Source organism: Suillus subalutaceus, assembly GCF_016647625.1.
Source record: "Suillus subalutaceus strain FC151 chromosome Unknown DFJ58scaffold_32, whole genome shotgun sequence".
NCBI classification, from domain to species: Eukaryota; Fungi; Basidiomycota; class Agaricomycetes; order Boletales; family Suillaceae; genus Suillus; species Suillus subalutaceus.
The window spans coordinates 188,942-207,216 of NW_024540281.1; the positions used below are offsets into that span (position 1 = coordinate 188,942).

Below are 18,275 nucleotides of genomic sequence, written 5' to 3' on the forward strand. Positions count from 1 at the left end.
ATTCGGACACGGCGAACTGAGAATAGGGTGATGATGACGAGGATTGAGAACTGAGGGTTGACAATGACGAGAGATAGGTGCTGACAGGGAGTCGAGGTCAGTGCGCTGATGGTGGTCAAGGTAAGCGTTAAATCAGCAGTTTCCGGCGTCAGACGATTGGTAATCCTTACATACATGATGTTTCCCAAGTGTCCACGTAGTCTACATGTTCAGCAGACATAGTAACTCCGGTCAAAAAAGCACCGCAGCAACGTGTTGCCAGAAACCATTCGGAGGGTACTGAGGACCTTCGGTTTCTTCAATGCTGGGAATACACTGATTAATTGCAGGTGAGTTTGAGTCCCAGGTAATCTGACGTATCAAATGCGCACCGTAGTGAAGTCCATCTCACCCGGGTTCCAAATCGCCGTGCTTCGCGTAATCTTCCAGAAGAGAAATAATCCAATGAATAGCGGGATAGTCAGATCTGCGATAATTGGTCAGACGTCATCCTGGTAGAGAAGGACGGGCCTACATGACGTCAAGAAGCCAGAGGCACTAAAATCCCAAAACACGTTGTACCCATTTATTAGAATAAATAGTACACACCAGATCAGGCCCCAGACGGATAGCCACGGCTACAGATTTAGATCAGTGGTTGTTTTATGCGTTTTGGTGATCCTGCCTGACTTGTAGGGGATTCCAGTAAAAGAGTTTCCGTCGGTCGATGCCTTGGTATTGCAGTCCGCGATCTACACAATTCATTAGTTCATCGATGATCCATAGATACGCCCGGTACTCACAGAAAAAAATGTAAGTTATATTAATCGAAAGCCAGCCTAAAAAACCACCCATGACACTGAGATGCTGGAGCCAGCTAAGACACGATGTGAGCCAAGTTGTGAACACAAGATGACTGAAATTCACTTGAACACAGTTTCTGCACCTGATGATATATTCATCAGAGACAAAAAAGCGAAGGCACTCTGTTGACCCCACATCAGCGTCCGTGGTACTTATGTAGGACTAAACGAGCGTTCATTCATACCGAACATAGCACTGCCACAATAGGCACGCCCTTTCTCGTACATCTAGTGAGGAACCGGGGTGCTTGCCCACGAAGTGCTAAACCATAGAGGGTGCGCGAAGAGCAAAAAAGGAACGAGTTGCCCGCGGAGAATGCGCTGGCTATGAGGCCTGCATTTACCACAGAGGGTAACACTACATGGCAGGGGAAAATGAGACATAACTTTACGGAAAACCTTGAGTACACACCTCTTATTCCTGAAATCTGCATCGCAATCACAAACGGCGACTGAGCAGAGAAACCAAACCCCGTCAACAGGTCCTTGTTATTTGAAGGTACAATGAGCCCTGCAATGAAAACGCCCAGAATCTACTGAGCTGTAAGAGGCTATTCATCGTAAGATACCATTATGCTCAACGTAGAAGATGGGGATTCGGTAGAAAACTCTGCGAATAGCTCTGGCAATATTCCTCCGTGGGTTCTCCGTTTCAGATGCCGCACTATCGCATTGTCAGTGAATATATATTGGCCCAGAATGAGATACGACTTACATAGCCACTAACTCCATTCCTTGGTAAGCAAATGCGGCTTGAGTAATGACACTCAATATTCCGAGGAACTTATCAAGTGCAGGATACCGAGGTTCAAGTCCAGGTCCAGCAAAGACACCCGGATTTTTCCAGTACTTTGGATAATTAGCCCACTAGTCTGCTGATAAACTGACACGTACTTGAAAACCAAGTCGCTGGTGATTCGGTGCTCCCCCAAGGTCAATGACGAGGCCAACAATGATAAGACCAGTGATCAGCACCACTGATAAATACGCTCAGTTTGCTGTACAAATATTGGCAGAAGGCTAACTTACACTTTAAAATGGAAAAAGCAAATTCGGCTGTCCATCCTTTAGCATATAAATTGACAAGCATAACGGACCAACCTTCTCCGAAGTATCTAAAATTTAGGAATGGATACATGTGGTACAACCAGCTTCAACGACTCACATTACACCAAATATATTGGTGGCGCATATTGAGATACAGATCACTACAGTATAAACTGCAACGTGATTTGACTAGATAAGATTCCGATCTTTAGGACAGAACTGGAACATCAAATGTAGTTTAGGAAACTTACATCCCACATAGAGATCAGTATTTGTGCTCCGGATATTTCCACAGGGACAGTGAGCCTGAAAATACCGATCTGAATCACTGAATGGCTACGATAAACTGTATGCGCCTACAAATTGGCCTTATAAAGAAGCAATCATGATCTAGGCACATTTTCGATGGACACAGAATGAAACCTTACGATAAAATAATTCTGACGAGTGACACTTGATTAGCTATGTTCGAACATGGCGAGAAGATAAAGATGCACCCAACCAACCTAGAGAATATGAAAGGTCAGTCAGAGGCAAGTACTTAAGTAGGTCACTCACTGCAAATCCCAATGCGGGATCGACCCAACGGGAGGCTGCGTGACAGCAAGTTGTCATCATTCCAGTCTCACAAGGAGAAGTACAAACCGAAGTGGGGAAATGATCCTGATATCGGGGCTAGGGAGGTCATCTCCCCGAGTGAACATAATGACCTGGCCGAATCAAGGTGGATCCCGCAAAAATCGCTACTGAACTTACGAATACGCTACAGAACCAACAAGGGCAAATGCAATCAAGGCACCAAGTGGCCCAGCTGTGCGGATGGCTCCCCCTGTGCCTAGAAATAGTCCCGTACCGAAAGTACCAGCAATCTTAGGAAAATAGTCAAAGACGTTCAAAGGAAAGACATCCAGGGACTTGCAGCAATCCTATGATGAGAGACGAATGAAGGCCAACAAAATAAGTAGGAAAGCTGGCACATCTGTCACGGACTTACATCTGTACATGTCGTTGCTTGAGTTTCCGTACCACAAAATCATCCATGGAAGGAACATTCAAGTTCGTGAGTGGAAGACTCCCCGGGCCACTTGAATCGACTTGAAGTTCCACGCGAGGCTCAGTGGCTTTATTTGATTGTCTGCGCTCTTGGAGCTCAGATCCTTCCTCCATTGCGACACTGTAAGGTTAGACAAGAAGGTCGGGGAAGGTAACAGTGTGTAGGGTGTCAAAAGACGGCAATGCGTCTTGTCGCACTTGTTTTGGACCTGGATTTTTTTTCAAGTTAGGCGCTTAATCACAGCAAATCACTCTATCTATTGAGCTCCGCATCATAAACCCATCTTACATCCGATAGAGCACCTGTTGGTGCCTTGGCTCCGAAAGGCCTAGGCGATATACTTACAGCATGTTTCATGACCGATATTAACTAGAGCTCGGCGCCGGGCTTATCGTCTCGTAATGTACTGCGGCAGTTGGGCTCTTGCGACGCGTGCTTGGTGCTTTTGGTAATCCCTCAGGACGCCAATTTCCATCGAATGTACGTCTGCTTTGGCTAGTATTCTTGGAGCGTGCTGAGAGCGCTAGTGCTACGGAACGAACGATGGCTCCAGAGGGGGAAACAGTGGACACAGGAGAATCTGCGCACGCAACTGTCACGGTGTGGCAGGTGTGCGAAAGTTTAGTTGGAAAATTCTGAAAGCCCGTGGCTGCTCACTTAATAAAGGATGCACTGTGTGCAGATTTTCATGTTGTGGGGTCAGTAACATATCATTATGGAGGCGTTCATACAGCTTCTTTAGGCTGTGCGCCGACAGCCATATTGGCATGGCTAAAACGAAGTGTCTGCAGATCAGAGTCACAGAATGGTTGTTGTACATGTGGTTACATAAAAAACGAACATGATAGCAAAAAGCCAACAAGCTTGCGCTTCCGAATCGAAGTATTTATGTATTATAATGTAATATATCAATGATATATCACGTGATGGGCCAGCACTGATCGCGAGCTCACTAGTGTCACAAATCAAATTAATCAAAGCCCACACCGGTTATGTGACATGTCTACTCCTTACACCTTTCTCCTGATGCGAACAATATTAATGCTGGCCACTTAGGCAGCCATACATCTACCATATGTTCCTATATGCATGCTCTGGTCATTCCTTTGTTTGCGTTCAGCTCACCCTACCAATTTACGCGTCAACTAAGAATTATTCACTTTTGTGTGCACCCCCGCACCTCTGCTCAGTTTGACGACGAAAGGCGGTATGGAACAGTGGTTTGGGATGAGAGCGAGGCAAGTGATATCTCTTGCAAGTTGCCTGGCACATCGCTGATTTTGTTATCTCTCTCCCGGCATACTATACGGATATTTCTAACGAACATCACCTCCCGCGCTCGCTACTCTTCTTTCTCTCTAGAGCACCCCTCAGTCTTATTATCCATCGACCACGGAAAGTAATGTGAAGTCGAGATTAAGCAATGGCTCAGCGCATCATTACGTTCAACGCATATACCTACTATATGGCTTCAAGCTGTAGCTCTCGGTCCCATTCTTCCTCACCATCTCCTAACCCAAAGTGAAACATAACACAAACCAGCCTGCAGTCACATCATCCATCAGTATTAGCGCCCACAGCTGAGCAGGACTCATTAGAGCTGGAAGATGCATCAGTCATCCACACTATCAGTGCTTTCCGTGAATTGGCTGATGTGTGGCCCCGTACAGCTGTGGTGGATGCTAAGATGCGCCTTGTGTTGTTTCGTGATCTTCGTGACCTCTGTCCTGGGTTAGATGTAACCGTTGTGGAGGCACTCGTCCAGACTCTCGATATGGGGAGATTCAGGGGCTGGGGTTGGAAGTAAGAGGACGAGAGAGGCGTGATATTGTTCCTAGTTGTTTGGATGCGGGTGGTAATGGCGAGGAGTCGACAAGCAAGGTCAAGCCATTTTCTCTATCATTCTGGTATCTTGAGGAAGACGCACCCTTCAAACGTTTAGCTATGCAGAGATTTTAGAAAATTACCTGCAATGCACTTATTTCCTCGTCAAAACCTAGCGCGATCACAACCGTACGAGTGAGCTTGAAGCGATTCTCCGGTCTGACTTCGCAGTTGTGACGAATAACCTGAGAACACGGACGTGAGCTCAGGAATAGAACTAGATATTGGAACACAAGCACAAATTAAACCGCTTATCATGGCATGATCCGTGATCCCAGTTTCTGCCAACGATGCTATCAGTCAAAACATACTACCCATTGCGGAACCGGTGTACAGACCGTCAAAGTAGAATGGGATCAGACGCTCACTCACGCTACATGGCCTAAGGTTGAAGTCCATAGAAATTTACCCCGCAAGCTGTAAACATGGAGACGGCCGTCAATGTTGAAAGCTTTAAGTTTGAGCCACTGCTGAACGACCCAAGAACTTCGGCTGCATCCGGTGCACAAGCAGGTCTTGGGAATCGGCAGGATGAAGTGGTCATATTGCAGTAAGCTATATCGATGCGTTTGAAGGAGTGACATGCTGATGTGCTGGAGTAGCTGCTCGACACGAAAAACAATAGTATTCATGCACTCATGGAGGTTAAATAGTCAGATTCGGGCGCAGGGAAGCACCGACTACTCGATTGGATGCGATGGAATACCGTAGCTTTTTAACGTTCAGTCCCGAACCTGGGTTTGAACCTGAACTTTTGCGAACGTGACCACCGTTCGGTTAGTGGTCCGACACACAATGCAGGACCAAACCCTACCTAGGTTTATCGTTCGGGCAGTCTCGGATGGCTCTCGGACCCGTTTGGACGAGTCTGAACCAGTCCGAACCCATAAGTTTGTTAACTGTTGTTCCTTCTGTTCTGCGACTCATGAGAATCAACTGATATGATCCTCAGGTTCGAAAGATGCTCACTGTCAACACACCAGTAAGTTCGCCGGCGCAATCATCACCGACACAATCAAAGACTTGCAGCTCCCCAATGATTAATCGCTCGAAGCAGCTGCAACAATTCCAGACAACTTCATAACTGCATTTTACACGCTGTTCGATTGTTTGGGACTTGCTCCGCCCACATTCCCAATATCTGTACCACCTCCCCATGCAGAAACTCCTATCCTTGTTTATGGTGCGGGAGCTACATCTGGTCAATACGCTGTTCAACTATTGGCCCTTGCTGGGTACAAGCGGGACATTGCAACCGCGTCCCATCGTCACCATTCCTACCTCAAGTCTCTTGGTGCCGCCCATGTCATAGACTACAGCGCTGACGACATGCCCGAGAAGATCCTACTCGCAGTAGGCAAAAATCTTCGAATTTTTTTGGACTGCATCAGCGCTGAGAGCACACTCAAGAGCATATCTAGTGTTGTTAGCTCCGACGGTGCGGTAGCTTTGCTATTGCCAGTGACGGAAGGCAGCAAGTATACTTTTGACAGCCTTTCGGCGTCTATCATGTCCGGCCTCGATAATCTTTGTAAGCGGTATCGAAAGACAAACGACACAGATGTCTACTTCATCTGCCTTGGTACATACCTCATTCTTATTTCGCACATTTTCATGCTGACGGGACTCTTACTTAATTATGTTGCATTCGGCGGTTCGAACTGGTCCGAACCCGAACCTGACCATTGTGAACCCGTTCAAAGTGGTCCGGCCCAGAGTCCACCCTATCTGTGTGAACTTGGCCGAGGTTTTGTTCTCGGTCCTCAGTTATCTTGAAAAAACCGGACGGAACCGAACCTCGGCAGCACTAGGTCGCATGTATGCACTGCAGAGGCGCTGGGAGGGTATAGAGCCGAGGGGTACAGCCTTGCGATAACGGCGTGGGAGCGAAGAGCCTCCAAGGTGTACTAGGCGTCTATGGAATCGAGGTTGGTTGACGCAGTGAAGCAGCATGAAACCCACGAAACACGGACCTCTGCAGCTTAAAAAAAGACGCCTAGAATTCCTCCAAAGTCCATGCCCAACACCATCGACCTCAAGTAAAATGTCGAAGCTCATTCCAATCACTATACCCCTGCGAAAGTCCGAAGGCCACGAAGAAGGCGCAGAGGCAGTCGCAGTTTTCCCCGATAAACGGCAGATGGTTACAACCTCGTGTGACAAGACCCTTCGTCTGTGGGACTTGGAGACAGGTGTTATGTTGAAGGAGATGAGGGGGCATAGCAGCAGGGTGCCGGGATTGGCGGTATCACGAGATGGGCAATTGATAGCAAGCGGTGAATATAACGGACAGCTCATCATCTGGCGCGGAGAAGCTGGTGAATCGCTCACCCAACCTATTCAAGCCCACTCCCTTTGGATCACCTCACTAGATTTTTCTCCTGATGGAACAGTGCTGGCCACTGGTGCATATGCGGACCACATGACGAAGCTGTGGAACACCAAAACCTGGGAGCAGCAAGGAAATCCAATTGATTGTGATGGTGTTGTCTACTGCGTACGGTATTCGCCGTCTGGAAAACTTCTTGCCATCGCAGCATTCGGTAATATTCAAATTTATAATCCAGGTACCAGGAAACGCGTCGCATCCTTATATCACTCAAAACACAACATGTCACTCGCGTGGACGCTCGATGGCACACGCCTTCTCACAGGCGGCGATGTTTCCGATCCTACCATACGCGAATGGAATACAACATCCTGGGAGCAGGTCGGTGATCCCTGGACGGGCCACGCTAGCTATATCTATGCCATCGCCATTCATCCTACTGATACACTCGTCGCATCCGCATCAGGTGACAACTATGTCCGTCTCTGGCAGCTCTCAGATCGACGAACTGTTGCTATCTTCGAGCACTCATCCTCAACGAGATGCGTCACTTTCTCCGTGGACGGCAAACACATCCTCACTGGCAGCGGAGGTGATGATAAGATGGTCTCGGAGTGGGCAGTTCCCAACGACATTAATTCAAAGGCACGTTTCCGTCCTTGCATCATATTCCACAAATCGAGCATGTTTGGTGCAGATCATCACCATCACGACAGCCCGCGATGCATGCATAGATGGAGACTTATCTACCGCCGAAGAACTACTCACCCAAGATATCAATACCGATGCGAACAACCACACTTCCTACGCCCAACGCTCAATCGTTATGGCGCGAAAACACAATTGGGACCACGCCCTTCAGGATGCAATCAAGGTGAGATATACACACTGATCATGGCCCCCTTACGAAAGGCTAACTCGATGGTGATATAGTCCATCAGCATTCAGCCCTCATTGACAGGCTATATCTCCAAGGGCATTGCCCTCTGCGGAAAAGGCTGCATCCTGAATGCGAGGGCAGCATTTGATGTTGCATCCATGTACACGGGCCAAGATTCAAAAACCATTCATCTCCTGCTCTTGATCAAGGTATGTCACAACTGTCTCGCATACACTCCGCCTCATCACGTATTTCAGGTCATCGCCCTCTCCAATGCAGATCAACATGATGAAGCAAACCTGCTCCTCAAAGAACTCGCTGCTGATTGTCCGAATCCCGATACTCGTACATGTCATATTGTGGAAGTAAGTATAATGCAGCCACGCTAGGTCATCAACACTAAGATTCTTTGTAACTTGCACATTAGGCATATATACGTGTTCAACTCGGACTCAAAGCCTTGGATGGCGCGCGTCATGACGAAGCCGCCGACCACTTCAATGACGCTATCAACTCCGGCGCTTTCTCATCAAATTCGTCCATGAAATATACGAGGACTTGGTCGTGGTGCGTTAAGATGATGTATACATAATGCTTTTCATAAACTGAGTGTCTTGTCCAGCTCTTTGGCTGTGACCTGGAGTTCTTATGGCAAAAGGCACATCAGGCACGGTGTGATGCACTCCTTCGGGGAGGTAAACTGCAAGATGCAATGAAATCATACCGATACATGATGGACAATATTGACGAAAAAACGAAGGGCAGCTGCTTTGAATGGTCCACCGGCAAGTCTAGAGTTCGTAATGTCGCGCAGGCTACAATCCTCACCCCCATTTCACTCAGCTTTCACGGAAAAGTGCACCGCGCTCTTTCTTACCAACGGAGATACTGCCCTCGCTGCAAGCGATTTTGACAGGGCTATTGACTTATACTCGGCGGCGATCGACCTGGATTCTACATCCGATGTCATTTTTGCAAATCGTACCAAGGCAAAGTTGGGGAAAATGCTATGGACGGAAGCACTTATTGATGCGCAGAAGGTGCGATGGCATTTATTGTTTCTTAACCTATAGTCATTGTGGTGATACATAGGTCATCCAACTCAACCCTTCGTCTCATATTGGATACAAATTGAAGCAAGCAGCGCTTCATGGTGCACAACGCTACGATGAAGCGATACAGGCATTCCAAATCATGCTTTCAAAGATGGATAATGCTCCAGAGACTGAGACACGCAGTAAGCCCCATAGAACCCATGTGTCAGCATTCTTTAACCGTTCCTGCAGAATTGCGCCAGCAGTATCCCAGTTCATCCGAAGTGGACCGTGCTATTCGAAAGGTCATCGATGCTCAACTTGACAATGCTCCGCTGCGTGTATTCGACACCACCACCGGACTCTTATGCGATCGAGAGGCGCAGATATGCACCTTCGCATCGAGCATAGAGTACAAGGAGCTTGTATCATCAACTATCACCCATCCAGACTTTCGAATGAAGCACATCAACGAAGTGGTGATGAAGTACTTCCAATATGTCATGCTATCGCACAGGTGGGAAGGCGAGGAGCCGCTGTTGCAGGATATCCAGGGCAAGGTTGTCTATGAGTTAGATGCGGTTGGCGGCATCACGAAGTTGCAGTCCTTCTGCAAAACTGCTCGTGATTTGGGGTATCGCTGGGCATGGAGCGATACATGCTGCATCGACAAGAGCAACGATGCTGAGCTTCAAGCATCGGTCAAGTCCATGTTCGTCTGGTATCATCACTCCGCGCTCACGATCGCGTACCTCTCGGATGTTCCACCCTCGTCAAAGTCTGGCGCACTGGCGAACAGCGCTTGGAACACACGCGGGTGGACGGTCCAAGAATTCCTCGCTCCCAACATCATTATATTTTATCAGAACGATTGGACTCCTTATCTCAATGATCGCACTTCCAACCACAAATATTCCGTCGTGATCATGCAGGAGTTGGAGTTTGCGACAGGCATAGATCGACAAGCCGTTGTGAACTTCCGTCCCGGGATGAGAGGCGCCCGGGAGAAACTTCAGTGGGCGTCGAGACGTATTACCACATTGCAAGAAGACGTCGCATACTCGTTATTCGGCATATTTGGCATCCGCCTACATGTTGATTATGGCGAGAAGAAGCAGAACGCACTCGGGCGGCTCCTGCAGAAAATCGTAACTCAGTCGGGCGATATTACCGCTCTGGACTGGGTCGGAGAATCATCAGAGTTCAATAGTTGTCTTCCTGCCGACGTCATCTCATATGCAGCCCCGCCATCCGCCCTACAATCTTTGTCTGAAGATGAGATTCAGACAGCGGTGTCTTCGCTGCGAAAAAATCCCGTGGCTGTGGATTTGGCTTCGAGACTTTATGACCAGCTCGATCGCACGCGTGCTGCTCGTTTTGAGGACCACCGGTTGCATTTGCCTTGCATCGTATTCCCGGTCACAGAAGCCTGGCTGAGGCCCGGTCGAGGCCAGGACCATGTGTATGCAGTCAAGTCAGACGGGCTTCATGACCTGCAGATCACCACGGAAGACAAGTTCACCCCGTTCTCACCTATAAGGCCACCGCCCGCCTGGCAGACGATCTTGCTTGTCCGTCCATGGAGTCGCGACCTTCTTGAGTTGCATGACCCTGCAGACGATATGCAGAGCGTGGCAGATTGGACCATGTCATCTCCATTACACGATTCACGCGCTGCAGAAAACGACCCGGTTTATTCGAATTCTCATTCACGAGCATTACGTTTGGTAGTTCGCATTGGACAGCCTTTTAGTGCGTTTTTGCTAGCGCGGCAGCGCGACGGAGAATTCAAGAGGATCGCCACAGATTATGACATCATTGCACAGGTTAAAGACATGGCTTCTATTAGCCACTTGATAGACATCAGGACACTAGAGGTACTGTAGTTGTATGGATCATTTCAAAAATCTCACACCTCGTGCCGGGAGAGCATTTATCATCACGCTACCTTCCAAGAGATTGATACCCCGAGTGAACTAGGTTTTCAGATCCATCTGCGATTATGGTTGATGAGATTGAGCATGGCAGAGTTCAATAAATGGTCAAGCAGGTGAAGCCAAGCTCACCACGATTCATTTGTTCATTTGTCCATGCCCACGTCGAGGTAAGTATACAAAATGAAAAGCCTCACCCCGATAATCAATTCTCGTGTGATAATGGACTGGACTACATCACACCACCAAATGCTGTTAGTACGCTGGATACTTGTCTTTCTGTGCAGACTCACAACAAGATGGTCGCGACCGATAAGTTGGATCGATAGGTTATGCATGGGAGCTGGACATGTAAGTGTCGAGCGTCCACCACTTCCTCGAGGATGCGCATCAGTGGCCATTGCAATACAAGCTCCCGCGAAGTGATGTTATATCCGCTTGCGAGGAGCATATATATTCGTAGACCGATTGGTACGAAAGACTCGCTACATGGGCTAAGTATAACAACCGACAACTGTACTGAAAGCATCCTCAAATTTGCATCAAGGTTCAGGGACGTTACAGTTCACCGCTAGTAGGACTTCTAGGAAGCATCCACTGTAATTAATCGTATTGCATGCATTCAGGATACTCACGTTGGAGTAGGGGTCCCACGAGCATAGCATAGCATAGGAGAGCCCAGCGGCCCATTCCGAAGCTTGGTCAGCAGGGTAGCATAGGTTGTCTAGTCGGTAGCATAGGTTGTCTTTGTCAGTGGCACACACACTCTCGCTCCGAGTCGAGCCTTTCTCTGATTCTTGGTCCGGGTTCGTCCATCCTGCTCAGCACCTGTGCAGCTCTCGGTTCGAGTCCAGCCACCCTGTCCATCGTGGTGAACAGAGCGAATTCAACCTAAACCCACACTTGCCTTAGCCATTAGTCCTAGCCCGCAGTCTTAGCCGCAGTTTCGGTCCTCAACCAACCAATTGGAACAAAGGAGAACCTTCGAGTCAGAAACACAACAGCCCACTTCGGAAGCCAACGAAGTAAAAGACAGCTTTATTACGTCGCGTTACGCCCAAAAGGCCAAGCTAGACGGCAGGTGTTCAGAAAACACCTGCAAATATTAAAAAAGGGCTGTACTACAGTCTATCTATTTACGTGGACTTCCATTGGAACGCTGATGGCTAGCAGTTTAAGACCCAGAGCCCCAACAGGACTCGCAGTAACCAATGTTTGCTCAAAAACCAACTGGTCAGATTGGTTTACAGATTCATCCACAACCTCATCCCCACTCGACACACCTGACCCATCCTCGCATAACACACCGTATCGTTCAGAAAGCTTGCCACTTAGCAGTCTCGAAGACGACGACCAGAACAACATACCAGCCTTTGAGTTAGACGTCCCAGAACTAGACCTTCATCTACCCCAGCTCAACTTCCAACCAAGCCACGGGAAAATCAAACCGTCTGAACCCATCTCTGCAATCCCGGATTATGACTTAGCCAAGCTCTTCACAGTCGCACAAACCAATATCAACATGCCCACAGAAACACCGCAGATTTTTCACGGTGATGGCCGTGCATCGGAGAACCCGGCAGACTTTCTGAAATCGTTCAACCAGGCAATGAGGCAGCAGTCCATAACCGTAAGCGGCGACAAGCTAGACGCATTCAGAGATTACCTAGGCACCAGTTCCCAAGCTGAAGTATGGTTCAAAGCCCTCCCATCCACAGACAAGGCTACGTGGCCGCTATTTGTTGCAGCATTTGAAGTACGTTGGCCACCAGTCAAGATAGTGGAAAAGATGAAAGCGGAATATGAGAAGGAGCTGTTAGATCACGTCCTGCAGAGTAAGGAGGTTGGGAAGAAAACCACGCTATATGATAGAGAATGCTGGTCGCACGTTGCATGGGCAGCAAAGACGCTGCAGCTAGCCACCAGCGCGGGGATTGCACAGAGCACATCAATGATATGGCAAGTACGCAGCATGCTACCAGATATCGTCAAAGACCTCCTCAAAGATGAGGATTACGCAAACTGGGCAGAGTTTACGAAGGCGGTCACGGACTTGAAAGGGAGCAGACTAGTAGAGAAACAGGAGCAGCACAACCGACAAGCACAAGAACTCAACACGCTGAGAATGGACTTTGCTTGCATCCGTCAACGTGTGCCAGCACCCAACCCAGTTGACGCACTCCAAAGCCATTTGAGCAGGATAGCTATCAGTACACCAATTCCCCCCACAGCTCCCACAACTGCGAGCATGTACGCAAGGACACCCACAACCCAAGCTAACCAGAACGCGCAACCCACCTATAGCCGCCAGCCAGCTACCACCGCAGCCCCACAACAACCTGTCGTCGTAACGGATGAGCTGAAAGCAAAAGTCAGGCTCCTCATCACACTGTTTCCTCACCACCCAGATACTCCAGCAGGCCACACAGCGCACGCAGCTCAAATTGCGCAATGGAACGCGAAATGGGGAGATAACGCACGGGTCACGCACGAGACAGGCTACCCACTCAAGCCGGGGACAGCAACCATATGTTCAGGAGAATGCTTTGCATGTGGGACACACAGACACAACAGCTGCAACTGCATGTTGCCCCAAGGAGATGCAGCACGTCTAGAAAGGAAAGAAGCTGCCTGGAGAGCAGTCTCAAGCAGGGTCTTGGGCGCCTTCAACCGCTTTGCAGCCACACCAATCTCACTTGTATACGCATATGAAGGTGAACAGTTTGGAGAAGGAGAACAGGTAGAGGGAAAAGGGGATGGGTCGGTGTAGACAAGGGCATTACACCGACCCCACAAACAGCAGAGACCCATACTAGGACAGATGCCCTCGCATGCACGGAGGCACCATACGAGGACCAAACACCCCATCCAAGCCCCCAGATTCCGCTCGCACCTTTAGTTACACATGACGCATATGTACCTCCCACAACAAATGAGACCAGCATTGTTGACTTGTACACGGCAGGACACGCATCACTCGATAAGGCGCAAATGGGAACTGGGGAAGCAGTCCCATTCATCCACCAAATCAAACTAGAAGGACCAAACGGAGAACTCGTCAGGATCCGAGCACTCTTCGACGATGGGGCCATGGTACCTGCCATGTGCTCATCAATCTTTGACAAAGTTAAGCACCAGCTGCACAACTTCCACCCATCAATAAAACACTTACGGATGGCGAACAGAACCATAGTCGCCTCGGAAGCGCAATGGTCAGGAATCATCGAACTCGACGGAGTACGCACAGAAGGACGGTTCGAAGTTTTCAATAGCGGAGGTGGATGGGCCTTCCTGTTTGGAAAGCCCATGCTCCAAGCGTTCAAGGCCGTACACGACTACACAAACGATTCAATGAAGATAGCAAACAACTCCCGATCAGCAACTTTAATGAATCAAGTCACGCACCCACACGCAATGCAGCAAGCCGAAGATGGAATAAGCTTAACGGCGGATATCAAACAACGAGCAATCTTAGTGGGGGGTAAGAATACACCCCCCTCGAGGCAAGTCACCTCAGACCAACACATACTAGTAAGAAGCATAACTAATGAGAATGCGGAGGAGCCGCAAAACGCCACACACCAACCTATGGGCCAATGGAAGCACACACCCATGAGCGCACGGCAACAAGATAAGAAGCGCCTCAAGCAAATCTGGAGACGAGTTAGACTTACCAATGATGAAGCAAAACAAGCCGAACCGAAGCTGGAGAAAGACACACAACGCGATAGCATAGTGGGGAGTGATAAACTCCCCCCCAGGGAAGTCCAGTTGATAGCCACCTCGAATACAGAACCCCCGATTAACGCACCCGCACCCATAGTAACAAACCCAAGCATATGTGTTACGCTAGATGAGGAGGCCAACAACCAACAAGACGACCTAATCGGTGAACTACCAGAGTTACCAGCGTGCGAAGACCGATCTATCTACACCAGACACACATGGCCAGAAAACCCCGCAAGAGTCGCCAAAATCCTATCATTAATCACTTTCGGCAACGACCTCTCACAAGAACAGCGCGCACAACTAGAAGACTTCGTACAGAAACGAGTGAAAAGCTTCGCACTGGCCTTGAAAGAAATCACTCCAATCCCAGGAGCATATGCTGCATATCTCAACCTCAATGTCCCAGAGAACGCAACCTTCAACTTATGCATCCACCAACGACCGCTCACCCCAGAACAGTCGAAATTCCTCAATGCCAGAATAGACGAGATGATAGAGGCCAATATGATTGAACGAGCCCCACTAGAACTTGTGAAGTGTGCAGCTACAACGGTAATCGCCCAGAAAACTCATGAAGCAATGGGCCTAACATGGGACGAGATCAAACACCAAATCAACATGGAATGCGCAAAGGAAGGACGAGAACCAGCCTTCAACCTCCCAGAGCAGGAAGTAGATCCCCCAGCGCCAGAACCCACACAAGACACTCCAAGAAAGTGGCGACTCACGCAAAACTTCGCACAGCTCAACAAGGTAATGGAGATAGCGCCAATGCCGCAAGGGGATATACTGGCCAAACAACAATGGCTCAGCGGACACAGATACCTCTCGGTGTTTGACTTCACAGCAGGGTTCTATGCAATCCAAGTACCAGAGAAATGGAGACCGTACCTGGTGTTCTATGTTGAAGGCCGAGGGTACTTCTGGTATAAGCGGATGCCAATGGGCATAACGGGAGCACCAACCACATTTTGCGAGACGACAGCAGCACGCCTCCATGATCTCCTCCTCAGCTCGCTAATGGAATTATTCATGGATGACGGAGGATGCGCAGCAGACACATTCGAGGACATGATGACCAAACTGAACACCATCTTTGACCGCTTTGAACAATGTCAATTCTCGATCGCCCCCGCAAAAACCAGCCTTTGTGTAACGGAGACAGAATTCGCCAGAAGTACAGTCAGACCAAAGGGAGTACAACCAGACCTCTCAAAGCTAACAGCCATCGTCGATTGGCAACGCCCAAAGAATGCACTGAACCTTGTCTCATTCTTAGGTCTAACTGGCCACTACCACTCCCTCATCAAAGCATATGCAAAACGAGAAAACCCACTCCGCAACCTCATCGCCAAGGTCCAGCTCACAGCCCCATATAACAAGACATCATATCGGAAAGCTATGAGCAATTTTCAACTCGAACCTCACTGGACTCAGGAACACACTGACTCGTTTTTAGACCTCAAAATCGCAATAACCTCAAGACCAGTTGTCCAAGCCCCTTGATATGACGGATCACCCTTTGTGATTACCACAGATGGATGCCTGGAAGGGTTCACAGCTGTGTTATCGCAGAAAGTCCGGACACAAACGCCAACCGGGAAATGGATAGAGAAGCTACATCCCATCGGATTCGCCTCCAAACGCACATCATTAGCCGAACAACGCTACAAATCGTATCTATTGGAGTTCGCAGCACTCAAATTCGGCCTGGATAAGTTTTCAAACATTGTTTGGGGACAACCCATCGAAGTAGAGACAGACTGCAATGCCCTCAAGGATACACTACTCAACGGCACCCTAAACGTAGCCCACGCACGATGGCGTGAAGGTATCCTTTCATATAATATCACTGATGTATGACACGTCCCAGGAAAGCTAAATGTTGTTGCAGATGGGTTGAGTCGCAAGTGGGAAGGAGAACCACAAGCCAAAGGAGATGGTAGTGAATGGACAGTTAGCGAAGACTGGGAGGCACGAACGGGACTTACCAATGACATTCTGAACGTGTTAAGCATAGATCCAGACATTGAGGCACTGCAGCTTCGCTTCGCTGATGAACCACTGTTTCTAGAAGTTATCAACGCAATATCAAACGTCCAAAGTAGTAATTCCTCACTGCGAGACCGTGCACGCGCCCGTCACAGAGCATCACAACACCTAATCAATGGAGGCAAGCTATGGAGGATAAAAGGAGGCTCAACCACCCGGGCGAGAGCCAGAGTCAAATGCATACCCAGGACGGAAGCCATAGAATTAGCCAGGAAAGAACACGCAAATGGAGGCCATTGGGGAAGAGATGCGATCAAAATTGCATTGCTGGATCGCATCTGGAGCCCAAAACTCGACGCCTCAATTCTAACCGCGGTGAGAGATTGTCCAAAATGTAAAAATTTCGGACCAGCGCACATTCACTCCCTCCTAGAACCAATCGTAAGGAGACACCCATTCGAGCTCCTAGTAGGCGATTATTTAGCACTCCCCAAAGGAAAAGGAGGATATAGCAACCTGGGAGTATATCTCGACACCTTCTTGCAACATGTTTGGGTCTTCAAGTACAAGTCCGCAGGAAGTGCAAAAACCACCATTGACAGCCTATCGCGCATATTCGGCAGCTTCACACCACCAGAGACGTTCATGTCAGATGGAGGCAGGCACTTCAATAACGAAGACGTGAAAACGTTTTGCGCATCGCGAAACAGCAAGTTACACGTAGTCGCAGCGTACTCACCCTGGATCAATGGGCTTGTGGAAGGGACCAACAAGCTGCTGCTACACGTTCTGAAGCGCAAATGCGCACCAGACCTATGTAGGTGAAGATGATGTACAGAACACATCATGGGACAAACTTCCCCAGTCATGGCCAAAACACCTTGATGACGCGGTAGATGCCCTCAACAATCGCCTACTACCGGCATTGAAGTTCTTCCCCAAAGAATTGTTACTCGGCCTCGTAGCAAACACCCCACGCACCCCACGCAAAGAGAGCTCATCAATGCTTCGTCCAACAGATGCCCTGTCACATATCGCGTATGTAGAGCAACAGCGACTCGATGGATATGACGAGATCGTACGTCATGCCATCAAACGCAAAGCGGCATTCGACAAGAAACTCCTACAACGGGCCCCAGGAGAGGTCATATTTGAGCAAGGACAACTCGTACAAGTATATCAAAGCGATCTCAACTATACCTTCAAAACAGACCGCAAGATCCTCCCCAAATGGTCGGTCCCAAGACGAATCCAAAGCCGCATACTCAATTCCTACACCCTCGAGACACTAGAAGGTGTTCTTCTTCAAGGCGAGTACAGCGCGAGACGACTAAGAGCATTCGTCCCCCAAGCAGGTACCAAGCTAGAACAGGACCAGTTGAAGTACGAGGAGAGGTTGACGAAGAACAAGGAGGATGAAAGGGTGGAAGATGAGATAGCAGCCAGCGCAGATGGAGACACAGATGAGATAGCAGCCAGCGCAGATGGAGACACAGATGAGATGGAAGACGGACTAGAGGTCGAGAGCGAGGATGAGGAGGAGGACGAGG

General features: G+C 48.9%; 3 protein-coding genes across 3 annotated transcripts; 2 read left to right on the forward strand and 1 right to left on the reverse strand.

Annotated features, from left to right (window-relative positions):
* Positions 1 to 231: 231 nt before the first annotated feature.
* Positions 232 to 3,539, reverse strand: DFJ58DRAFT_779087 (amino acid permease/ SLC12A domain-containing protein; the record flags this gene model as incomplete). Its single annotated transcript, XM_041389668.1, has 18 exons — positions 2,892 to 3,539; positions 2,646 to 2,758; positions 2,535 to 2,599; positions 2,431 to 2,482; positions 2,141 to 2,195; positions 2,008 to 2,078; positions 1,868 to 1,872; positions 1,737 to 1,819; positions 1,558 to 1,691; positions 1,425 to 1,506; positions 1,255 to 1,375; positions 1,028 to 1,200; positions 907 to 965; positions 783 to 856; positions 670 to 731; positions 515 to 617; positions 372 to 466; positions 232 to 315 (listed from the first exon to the last, which is right to left on the reverse strand). Exons 1-18 carry the CDS (start codon positions 3,054 to 3,056, stop codon positions 232 to 234), a joined length of 1,596 nt encoding a protein of 531 aa, XP_041245707.1. The 5' UTR covers positions 3,057 to 3,539.
* Positions 3,540 to 5,871: 2,332 nt separating this feature from the next.
* DFJ58DRAFT_644787 (uncharacterized protein) lies at positions 5,872 to 6,291 on the forward strand (the record flags this gene model as incomplete). The annotated part of the gene is made up of 1 exon (XM_041381409.1): positions 5,872 to 6,291. A coding segment is annotated over one exon (420 nt), but the record flags the coding sequence as incomplete, so codon positions are not given.
* A 6,961-nt stretch (positions 6,292 to 13,252) lies between these two features.
* Positions 13,253 to 13,774, forward strand: DFJ58DRAFT_839978 (uncharacterized protein; the record flags this gene model as incomplete). Its single annotated transcript, XM_041392563.1, has 1 exon — positions 13,253 to 13,774. One exon carries the CDS (start codon positions 13,253 to 13,255, stop codon positions 13,772 to 13,774), a length of 522 nt encoding a protein of 173 aa, XP_041245709.1.
* Between the last annotated feature and the right edge of the window lie 4,501 nt (positions 13,775 to 18,275).